Below are 12940 nucleotides of genomic sequence, written 5' to 3'. Positions count from 1 at the left end.
TTCCATTGGCTCTGGTTGAGGACCTAGTGGCTGGTCTTGCAAAGGTTGTTGTGGTGTCCATTGCGTAAAGATTGGTTTCAGCATCATTAGGTCCTCCGGAGCAAAGAATGGGAGATTGATTGGTGGATTTTGAGGTAGTTGTTGGATGGAGTTGTGGGGTATGTTCCACATCTGCCGCATGTTTTGAACTAGGTTTTGATTTAGTGAGGGTGCTAGTGGTTGTAGTATGTTGCTCATCCACATTTAGTTTATGTAGTTGTTCATGGCTAGGGTCATTCCCTCCGAGATTAGTTGTGCAAGGAAGTGTGTGTTCTGTATGATTAGAATGGACTCCTGTCCATTGATCTCCATGTTGAAGGAGATGGCATGCCATTGAAGCCCCAGTTCCACCCATGATTGGGGTACATGGTTGGGAGGGCTTGGAGGTTGAGCATAGACGACTGGATTTGGTTGGATTTGGGGAGAGAGTGGTGGTAGGTTGTTCATTGCCTGGTTTCTTGAGAGGTTGATAAGTTGAATTAGGCGATATCTCCTTCTCAATGTTAGTGGTGTTCTTGCCATTTTCAGAGGCTTGGTGTAATATAGGGGTGATACTATCGATTGGAGGAGTAGGGTTAGTAATGATTTGCTCTATGGTTGTAGTATGTGGGATTGTTTGCGTGTGGTTTATAAGAAAATCTTCCAAATCTTGCATGGATTTGCCTTCATCCACTTGGCAGTCTTCAACCTCCATGGTTGCATGGTGGAGTTTAAAACAGTGGAGGTGTTTTGCATGTTAGTAACTTGTATTGCATTATTAGTGTCATTTGATTGGGTGTTTATGTCACCGGTATGGCTAGTACTAGGGGTAATAATGGTGTTTTGGTTGCTTATGTTGATTAACGGGTGATTTACTACCTTGTTCATTTTGTGAGATAAAGGATTTGAGTAGTTATTATTAGGAGTTTGTTGTGACACGTTGTTGCCACTTGTAGGAAGTATGGCTTTAGTGACATGCAGATTATAGTTGTCATTTTTAATTTTTTGTTTAGTGGAATTGTGCAAAACAGTGTACTCTTGTGGTTTGTTGGAAAAACCATTATTATTCTTGCATTGTGGTTTTCTAGTGGGATGAGAAGCTTCTGAGTTTACCCCTTTTCCTTTGTCTGATGGAGAGCCAGTATAGGTTGAGGTAGAGTTCAATTGTGCTTGAGTGTTAGTATAATTCATACCTTGGGAGTTTAAGAACTTACCTGGCCTTGTATCCAAGAAACGTGCACTGGTACCTGTGTCAGTGGTGGAGATTGCCTTCATTAGGTGCTGATTGGCTGCCTTGCCTTTGCTTTTCCTTGAAAAGGAGACTGTCTTCCACTCTTGTGATGTGTCTTCCTTAGATACTGATGCTTCATTCGTGGCTGATCCATTTGGTTGTCCACTTGGAAAAGTCCTATATGGGCAACTGTAAGTTGAGTGGCCCAACCATCCACAATTCTTGCATAGGAACCCTTCACCTTCATAGAGGATTGGTTGGTTGTGGTGTCCTATCATAATGGAGGTTTGGACCGGCTGGCCCAATGGCAATTCCACACAGAGTCGTGCATACCTCCCCCTTAAAGTGGCTGATGTGCACGCATCCACTTTCAATAGCTTACCAATACAATTCCCAATTTTTGTGAGAATGATCCCATCATAAAATTCCGTAGGAAGTTGTGGTAATCTAATCCAAACAGCTGTGTAGTTTTGGGATGCCCTATTTGCTACAAAGTTTGGAACCCATTTTTGTACTGATAGGAAGCACTTATTGATGAACCATGGACCATTATGTAGGATCCTTGTCATGCTCTCTTCTTTCATCAACTTAACCGTATAGTAATCCTCCCCTAGGTCTATTAGAGGGTAATTTTCATCAACCTTCCATAACTCTTGTGTTTTCCTCTTAAGATAGTGATGAACTACTCTTTTCCCCATGAGTTTAATAATTAGTGAGTACTTCCATGGATTATACATTCGTTGTTTGTCATCCTCACTCAGGATGATTTGCCTCAAATTTTTACACACAGCTTCCACTGGAGTATTTTCAATTTCATAGGGTTGGGTGTTCATTGTTGTACAGAAGGGCTCTGGGTATGATTGGGGTTCAATTGCGAATAATTCTCCTTGAATTAATCTCTCCTTGTAGGTAGAAGAAGATATAGGTTGATTTGTTTGATTGGATGATGATTTGTTTGTTTGTGAGTTTATGTCAGGGGGTTTGGGAGGAATTTGATGTGAATTTTCCGATGAATTTGTTAGTGAGAGGTTGCTCATTCTCTATCTACACTACTTTTAGTGATGCTCTGTTACTTCACTATCTTTGTCCATCATAAATATCAGTCCTCACTTTCTCAATTAAGTTTGAAGCCTTCTTATTTCTAGTATGATCACCTCTTCAAGTTGCAAAGTAGAGTTTTTAATCTATTCTGATCTACTACTCTTCATTATTTCTCCACCATAAATTGTAAAATTTTTAAAATAAAAATTAATTTTCTTATTTAACTCCATTTGATTTGCATGATTTAGTAGACAACTGAAAGCTGTTCAAAGTCGATATCAGTTTTTTTTTTAATAACTGAAGAAATGGAGAAATGAAATGAAAATTTCATATAACTAAAACCAAAAGCACCAACTTACGGTGAAATGAGCAAGTTTTAATCTCTCTCTCTCTCTCTCTCTCTCTCTTCTGTTTTCTTCTAAAGGCTTCGTTTTTATATTCCTCTAAATTTGAATAAGTGTCACATTTTGCTTTTTAAGGTCAAGTTGGACCATTTTAAATCAATCTCCTGTTTTATGGATAAAAATTAAAAGGTGTAAAATACCCTTTAAATATTCATCAAATTGATACCCAGTTTTTCATATTACCAATGATGAGTTCCTTAAATTTACTAACACTTACAATTAGCAGAAAGAAATTCATGCTTGTTTAATAGAAACTAAAAAATAGCAAAAAAATTTAAATAAATAAAAAAGAAACTAATTAGAGTAACATACTCTTGTGAGTTGTGATTCAATAGAATTACTTTAATCTTTTTGTGAGGTGGACCTATTATTTTTGTTTATTACTGTACTTTGATTTTTGTTTTAATAGAAATGTCAACAACTTCTTAATTATAAATTTCTATACAAAAAATAGTCTATACACGTTGGATAGATAAGGTTAAGGTAAAAGAATAATATATATACACTTTTATACATCATACAACAGTCAATACGCGTTAGATAGATAAAAGTACTCGAAATACAAAATATATACAAAATAGACTGTCACTATTCAAATTATGTACAAAATAGACTGTCACTATATAAAAAATATACAATAGACTGTCACTATATAAAATATACTCCCTCTGTTCCAGTTTATGTGAACCTATTTCCTTTTTGGTCCGTTCCAAAAAGAATGACCCCTTTCTAAATTTGGTAACAATTTAGCTTAAACTTATAATTCTACCCTTAATGAGAAGCTTTTATAACCATACAAATACTCTGGGCCCCTTTTTCACTTGTTTATGACCACAAATTCCAAAAGTCTTCATTTTTTCTTAAACTCCGTGCCCAGTCAAACAGGTTCACATTAATTGGAACGGAGGGAGTATACAATAGACTGTCTCTATACAAAATAGACTGTTACTATAAAAAATATATACGAAATAGACTGTCATTATACAATTTATATACATATTGACTGTCACTATACAATTTATATACAACATTGACTGTCACTATACAATTTATATACAATAGACCGTCAATATACAAAATATATGCAAAATACACTGTCACTATACAACATATATACAAAATAGACTGTCACTATACAAAAAATATACAAAATAGACTATCACTGTACAAAAAATATACAAAATAAATATTTCGGGCTATTAAATGTAATATGTTTGGGCCGGAGGAACATTTCGTGTCAATGGGAAAAAATATGTGCTATTAAAATTTTGAGGGGCTATAGAGGGTCATTTTCTCTCTAGAAAGAGCACCCCGTCAAGAATTCATTAACCCCTATCAAATAAACACCTAAAAAAAATATTAAAAAGATAATAATACTGAATATTATTATACAGATCACCTTACTCAAAGTTAAATATAACCTTAACATGAGCATAAAATTGTGGAATGTTGAACGAAATCTTTAGCAAAAAAGTAAAACAAATTAACTAGTGGGTGTCCGTGTTCGCTGATGGTTATAGTTTACTAAGATGGGATATATAAATGCTATTATACAGGTGCATATATATATATATATATATATATATATATATATATATATATATATATATATATATATATATATTAGTTGCAATGTTTTTGGTGTTATGCGCTTTTAGGGAAAAAGACAAACGTTATTTTTAGTTTTATGTCGTTTTTTTGTATTTGTATTTATTATTTTGCCCTCTTGAAAATTTTAAGAAATAGCGATTTTATTATTATGCAAGAAAATAATGAGGTTAGGGTGCAAATCATTAAAAAAAAAATAGGACACGGTATAATAACAAAAGAGGATATATGTTAGGAGTGCAAAACGCAAGAGATTTGATTACTTTGAAATCATTACGTAATATAACTTTATTTTAAATTTATTAATTTTGAAAAAGTAAAAAGTATTTAAAATTAATGATTCTTACCGTCTTACTGGTTGTAAGTACAAAAAAAAAAAATTAATTTGATTAATTGCTAGGTCCATGTATTTGGGTTTAATTTAATGAGAAATTTTCATAAAACACTATCTTTTAGTAGTAATTAGTCATCTATAGATACCATTTGCTATATTACGGATTATAGATACCTTTTCTGTGGTTATAAGATGTATTTAAGCTATTGTATTCATGAATACAGTAGCAAAAATAGTCGTGAATCAGGGAAGTCCAGCTAATCAGTTGTTATATTCGAGTGTATTCGACTGTATTCATGGCGTGAAACATGGGATTACAGCTGGACAGATTATTGTATTCGACTGTATTCACGGCATGAAACAGGGGATTACACTGTCTTTAAACGGAAAGTGAATCAATTAACATAATATACTCCTAATATAACTCAATAAACTCAATTATAACACACAAATTTTGTATTTCCAGTTATAAAAAAGATTCTCAACCGAAAAATACCCCAAAAACATAGCAATCTTCAGAGAAATTATATAATACATCTGAATACATAAATTATATTAATTAAAAAAAACATATGAATACATTCATGTCATATAGCGAGACAGTGAATAAATAAAAATACATAGAATACAGCGGGATACATTGAAATACAATGAAAAAAAATAGTGAATATAATGAAATACATGAAATAAAGCGAGATACATTGAATTACAATGAAAAAAATACAATAAATACAATGAAATACATGAAAATACATTGAAATATATTAATAGAAAATCAAGTTGCTCAGCCCTAAACTCCGTCGTCTTTGTTCAAGAACAAACCCGATTTTCCGGTGAATCCGCCGTCGAGCAAAAATCCTGAGTCACTGGGGCTGCAACTCTAACAATAACGTTTCTTTTCACCTTCTTCTTTTCCCTTTTAGCCTCTTCTTTATTCCCCAGTTCATTGGCGACATAAGAAATAACTCTATGAAGGAAATTTCCTCCACCAGCCATAGCTGAGATTGCACCAACTATCAACTATTAAGAAAGTGAAGCAATAAATAAACAACTACAGTTTTTTATTAAGAAAAATCGAAAAGGTGAGCAAACGGAACGGACGAGATTGATGAAACCCTAACTTCTTCATTGCTTAAACCAAGTGGGTCGTAGTCTCCTTTTCCTGCTCTTGATTTTCCTATTGCAAAATTAGCACCAGCAGCCCAATTGATTTTAATTGCTTCAGGGAATGGGGGAAGAGAATGGCATGTATCAAAGTAGAGAGAGAAAGAAAATAGTGTAACTGAATAGCGTATTTAGTGGCTTAAGGGTAGGAGGTAACCAAAATTTGATATTTTGCTATAAACATTAAAAGGTATCTATAGAATATAATTTTTTTAAATGGTATTTATTTAAAATAAATAAGGTGTTAACCTTTGCCATAGGAGGTAAAAATTCCATAAATCCAGTTTTATTTGGGTTGAATAATTAATTTAAACTTTACAAATTAAACAATATTATATTTACGCCCAAAGTTCATTTCAACTTGAGGCCCAAGTTCAAGCCATGTTTAAAGTGACCTACCATGTCTAGTCAAATTCAAGGCCAACAGGCCGCCAAGTATCCAAAATGACATGTCTTGGCTAATTGCATGCTAACTCTATAACATACCTTTTTGTGATAAACTTGATGACTCACATGAGTCAAAAAGAACCAAGCAAGAGAGTTCATATGTAATTAGACTGCCTATCCTCTACAATTATACATAGAGGGTTACATAACTCTCTCGAATCATTCATCATTAAAGAGAGCATCCGAAGTTGGCGAAGCGCGAGTAGAGAAATCCAGAAAAAACTACATAGTTATTGAATAAAAGAGTGATCGACAGATTTTTTCCGAGAGATCAATCTGAACTATCGAAGTATTGCCCGACATTATTGGCAATCAAATACATCATAAGGAGGTCGACATCATCCTTAGTTCGAAAAGATGTTGCTTCAGTCCTCAAAATACTGAAGTACTGCTTGACATTCTAACCGATTAAATACATCTTAGTGAGGTCTATATCATAGTTCGAGAAAGACATGGCCTTAATCTTCGAAATACCAAAAGTGCTGCCCAATGTTCTTAGCGATCAAAATATCATAAGAAGGCCCATATCATCCTAGATGCAAGAAAGACGCTGCTTTAGCCCCCGAATCTCAGAAAATTTTGAAGCGCAGAGGACAATATCACAAGGATGCTGGTTCAAGGAGATTCTGTAGAAGCAGCATGAAGGTTAAAATAGCTGGGATATTGGACAATTGAACTATGAAAAATTATGTGACACAACAAGCATATATATATATATATATACCATTCGTAGCAATACTTTCAGAAAATTACCATTTGTAGCTATGTTTAAATTTTGTAGAAATCCACCTATAATACTGAAATAAGAGATAATTATTTTAAACTAAAACAAGATAGTAACAAGCTCTCATAGCTTAATTGATTAGGGCGCCTTCGTTGCGCGTCTGTATACACGTGATACAAGCTAGTAAATATAGGCTGAAGGTTAGAAGTTGAGTTGTTGCTTATGTAAAACTCCCCGGTTTCTCTTCGTTTGATACTTTTTTGTTATATATAACTTCATTTGGTAATTAAAGTTATTTTACTTACCAAAGAGAAATAAATTGGTAATGTAGAAAATTTATTGCAAACAACTGGTAACTGTCACGACCCAAAATTCCAACCAAAGGGTTACGATGGCGCCTAACACCTTTTGATAGGCAAGCTAACAAATAACAAAATAAAGGCAATTCAGAACGTAAATTAACATGATATCACAAATAAAAGATAAACACTCAGAGAAGTATATCAAGTTTAAAACCAACGACCATCTAAGACCTCCCAGAAACTGGAGTCACTGAGTACATGAACATCTACAGAATAACTAAGTACAAAGTTTAGAATAAACAATACACTATTCGAAGCAAATAAACAGTAACAAGACTTTAAGATAGGTGATTCCAAGGAATGTGAATGAGAGTGTAACACTACCTCGAGTCTCCTCAACCAGCAAACTAATCCGTCCTCTGGGTACCACTAGGTCCAACATCAAAATATGCACAAGAAGTACAAAAGTGTAGTATGAGTACAATCGCTCCAATTTACTTCGTAAGTATCGAGCCTAACCCTGACGAGGTTTTGACTAGGCTAAGACAAGACACCTACATATAAGCATGTAAAGTTAAATAACGAGACATATAACAATGGAATGACAAGTAAAATAGCAAGTAAGATGATAAGATAGATAACAAGAAAGAGATAACAAGTATAAAAGCAAGAAGATATAGAACGAGACAATAATGAAAGAAACGACTAAGGTAAACAACAGTTTATGCTTCCACAAGCAACTCCAAACAAGCGTTTGAAAAATAATCACGAAATAACATAGCCAAGTCCTCTGTCCGCATAGTAAAAGAAAGGAACATATGGTAACACAACAATATCACGGAAACACATGTCGTGTATATTCACTCTTCCTCATAAGCACAAAAACATTCGTCGTGCAATATCTCTCACCTCATAGCACGGAAGCACCCGTTGTGCAATATCTCTCAACCTCACAATTTGGAAACATCTGTTGCACCTAACACTAAAACTCACCAAAAATACGTAAATTCAGTAACCAAACAAGGTGAGGAGCAATAGCAACATCAACAAGAGTGATTAAATATAACACCCCACAAAAGAGATAACCATCACTACCAATAGCCAAACTAACATTTCAAGAATTTCCAATGCCCAAGTTTCAACGATTTCAACATAGATACCAACATAGATAACATCAAGAATTTCACAATCTATTTAAGGAAAGCATAAAATAATACATAAAATCAACATAACATAAATAAGGCTAGTTCTACCCGCATGCTTAACCTATAGCAAATACATATACACTCGTCATCTTGAATATACTCCGCCCCCAATACATATATCACGTAGCAAATAGATACAATTATATCTTAGTTCCCGCAAATCAAGATTAACCAAGGCACTTACCTCTTTTTAGAACAATTCAACCTTCCAAAATTGCCTCTCCTTTACCACAAGCCTCCCAACCACTAGAGTCTATCCAATTAATACTCAAATAAGTCAAAAATCTCCAGAAATGACCTTAGTATAGAAAAGGTTCGATCTTTATCACAATTGAAAAAGTCAACTAAAAGTCAACCCGCGCCCACATGGTCGAAATTCAAAATTAAGACCAATTCCCCTTTACCCATTCTCCCTCGAGTCCAAATATGTGATTTGCATCAAAATTGGACCTCAAATCGAGCTCCAAAATTTTAAAATTAACCCTCATAAGTTTTTTCCCTAAAACCCCAATTTGACACTTAAAAGTACTAGATTTAGGGATAAAAATCTATGAAGAATCATGAAAATAAACCAAAAACAAGTTCAAGTTACTAGCCCTTAAAGTTTGGATGAAAATCCTCTCAAACTTCTCCTCAATCCGTGATATAAAGTTTGGATGAAAACCCTCTCAAACTTCTCCTCAATCCGTGATATAGGTCTCAAAACTAATGAAAAGTTGCTAAATCTCAATTTTTCAATCCTTTTGTACCATGGCGTCAGGTGCTCTTATTGTGTTGAAGGTCACTGGCCAACTGCCCATCACGTTCGCAAAGGCCTCTCTACTTTCGAGATGCGATACAGTTGTCGCGTTTGCGATGAAGAACTGCCCTGCCAGCCCCTAGAGCCCATGCTTATGCGTTCTTGTGAGGGCTGCCGAGTTCATGAAGGCGAAATCCCCCCAGGCCCTCGCGTTCCCATAGTGTAAAACACCATTACCCCAATTTTCCTTTCGCAAACGCAAGACTAGATCCGTGTTCACGACGCACAACGCTCTAGCAGCACATCAGCTACTGCAAATTTTACAATAATGGCCGAAAACTACCTCAAAACTCACCTGAGCCCCAGACCCTACTCCAAATATCCAAACAAGTATAATAATATCATACGAACTCACTCGCAAGCTTAAATCATCAAAATAACATCTAAAATCAAGAATCAAGCACCAAAACACAAACATTTCAAAGTTTCTAAGTTTAAATTATCGAGACGGCCTCAGGTCCCCGGGATCCCAACCAAACTTGCATACAAGTCTAAAATTATCATAGCGAAATTGTCAAAATACTGATCCGAGGTTATTTGCCAACAATATTGACTGTGGTCAACTTCAACTATTTACAAGTTCAAAAATCAAGCTTTCTTTGAAAAACCATGTTCAAAATTTTCGGAAAACAAAACAGACTATGCAAGTAAGTAATAGATCATCAAATAAATCTATATAAGATTTCAAATCAGGAAATGAGATGCTAGAACTCAAAATGACATATGAGGTTGTTACAATAACCAACTCTTTTTTCCACCTCAATTTATTTTATTCTATTAGTTTCAGACACATTTTCTAAATTTCAAATCAGTCGCTTGAACTCCTTATACAATCGAAATAGTATACAATATTCTTTAAATAGGGCATTTATGGTTAGTTATTATAGGATTTCATTGCCTAGGGCATTTAGGTACTTGATTTGCAATACAGTGAGTGTATTCACGACTGAGTCATGTTAAAAATTAGTACTAATATAAATTTACTCTGAAATTATTATCTTTCTTACTTCGTGCGTGCATATGATAAGACGCAGTATAGGTTACATGAAGTAATCACTATTAGCAATTAATCCCACATATTCCCATGGGTCATCTAGAGTACCCCGAAATTAGAAACTTTTATAGGTATAAAGTTTTATAGCCTTTTCTTTCTTACTTTACACATAACTAGGTTTACACCCACGCTTGCGCGGAATGTGTTAAACAGTGTCACGACTCCAAACCATTAACTGACCGTGATAGCGCCTAACTCACTTGCTACAATCCAAGCATAAAAAAATGAAATATAAATACTGAATTAAAAGAACTAGTACAAGTCTAAGGCCAATCAATATAAAAAACAATGCCGATACATAACAAATTCCGCAGAACTGGTAAATACAGAGTCATGAGCTCTAGAACGAAAGTACAAGTCTGAAATGCCAATAAGAATACTTTCTGAATGAAAAATAGCAGTAGATAAAGAAAAAGAGATGCCAAGACTACGGTCGAGGTGCAACCCTACCTCGTCTCTCCAAGATACTCAGCAACGAACCTCGACTACTGGTGGCTCGGTCCAATGCCTAGATCTGCACAATTAAATGCATAGTATATAGTATGAGCACAATCTATCCCATGTACTCAACAAGTATCAAAACTAACTTCGACGAGAAAATCAAAGCAAAAATTATAAATGATACTCACTGTAACCTGTGCAGTTCTTAAATTCAACAAGTACGAAATAATAATATCAACAAGTCATAAAGCATAGAAAGAATCAACTTGGTGCACACAATTACTTAATGTACTCTGCTCAGTCAACAATCCAGCATATAAAGAAGATATGCGAATAACTAAAGTAGACAACCAAGAAAATTTACAAGTAAAGATGAAATGCAATAACCAAATCAACATTGGCCAACTTTTCCTCAGAATCTCAATATCCAAACCAAACGGCTGTTCAACTTTTCCTCAAACCGTGTGTACACCATCAAGAAGGAACATGAGAGGGTGATCCTAGGGGGATGAATTCATTTCCACGCGTTGCACGGACAACTCACATGCACAGAAAACTCACGTGCTAATAATATCAACCGCACAGACGACTCACGTGCCAATAATATCAATAACTCGGATCCGCACGGACAACTTATGTCCCAATATAATTATCCGTCCGACGTGGTCATAGGATCAACATCACAATCCGCTTGGTGTGGTCATAAGCTACCAGTCCAAATCATATCACACAGAAAGCAGATTTTCAGGAATGTATGTACATGATCGATGAACATCAAATTTCATACTCTTGAATTGGTATAAATGACATGCTAAGGTGTATGCATGTGCAATTGTGCTATCATAGCTCAATCAGGCAATTACATAACGAAAGTAGCAATTATCAGGTTCAATCAGGAGAGTAACCTCAATATAACCTCAAATATGGCACACATGGCTCCTAAAAGGGGTACAGATAGGAGAAACATTATAGCATGAAGCTTAGCAATAAATTCAAGGCATTTCATAGCCTAAGCACTACTTCGAGCATGAATAAATACATCGATACACGCACATGGGCTCAACCCCACATATGTGCGCCACCCATAACACATAGCTATCATAAATAACTCAGACAACTAGTGCCTCAACCAAGTTTGGGTAAGATACTTACCTTAAGCAAGCCAAATTAGTATTCCAAAAATGATTTTCCTTTAAAATTTACCTCCACTCGGCTAAAGTCTAGCAATAAACGACTTAGTAATATCAAATCATACTAGAAAAATAATTTCTATTAATAAAGTTAAGATCTTTAAAAAATTCCCCAAATTCAACAGAAGTCATCCACGGATCCTCCGTTCAAATCCAAGTCATTCGACTCTCAAATCTCAAATTTATATTTTTTCAAAACATAGTAAAAGTTCCCCAAAATTTCTCTTCAAATCTCATAATTTAGATGTTAAATCTTATAAATAATCGTGTTATATAATCAAAATTGAGTGAAAATCACTTAACCAATAGTTTGGTATGAAAATCTTCTCCTAAAATCGCCTCCCACCGAGTCTAGGGCTCCAAAATGTGATAAAATGAGACTATGTCCCAAAATCCCAACCTATTGTCCAGCTGCAGATGTCGCAAATGCAACCTGGGGTTCGTAAATGCGACCCCTTTCAAATGCGACACAGAGATCGCAAAAGTGAACCTTGTCAGCCCAAGGAGATGTCGCAATCACGACACGGGCTTCGCATTTGCGATACAACCCTCTTCGCAAAAGTGACCAAGTGTTTGCAAATGTGACCTGCCCAAACCCAGCACTGCCTTCACAATTGCGATCAAGGCATAGCATTTGCGATACCTACACCCCCTTCCCTCTTCGTAATTGTGAACTGGTGCTTGAAATTGCAATGCAGCACCAGCATACGAGCAACCTGAAACTGAATTCCAATGGTCCGAAGCACGTCCGGAACTCACCTGAGCCCTCGGAGCTCCACACCAAACATCCACATAAGTCTAAAAATATCATATTGAACTCATTCGCGAACATAAAACACCAGAATAATATCCGAAACGATGAATTGGACACCAAAACACATGAAAAATTACAATGAAATCAAGAATCGCTAAAAGCAGAACCAAGCATATAATTCCTACCAAACCAACTCGGAATGACACCAAACTTTGCAGACAAGT

At 35.3% G+C, this 12940-nt stretch overlaps 1 protein-coding gene across 1 annotated transcript in view; it reads right to left on the bottom strand.

Annotated features, from left to right (window-relative positions):
- Positions 1 to 2082, bottom strand: part of LOC109228091 — a 4014-nt gene extending 1932 nt beyond the window's left edge. Inside the window, exon 1 of the mRNA XM_019393268.1 lies at positions 1233 to 2082. Within this exon, the coding sequence (XP_019248813.1) occupies positions 1233 to 2082 (850 nt within the window). The remainder of the gene's footprint in view (positions 1 to 1232) is intronic.

This window comes from Nicotiana attenuata, chromosome 6 (genome assembly GCF_001879085.1).
Source record: "Nicotiana attenuata strain UT chromosome 6, NIATTr2, whole genome shotgun sequence".
Classification (NCBI taxonomy): domain Eukaryota; kingdom Viridiplantae; phylum Streptophyta; class Magnoliopsida; order Solanales; family Solanaceae; genus Nicotiana; species Nicotiana attenuata.
This window is presented reverse-complemented; position numbering and strand designations above follow the sequence as displayed.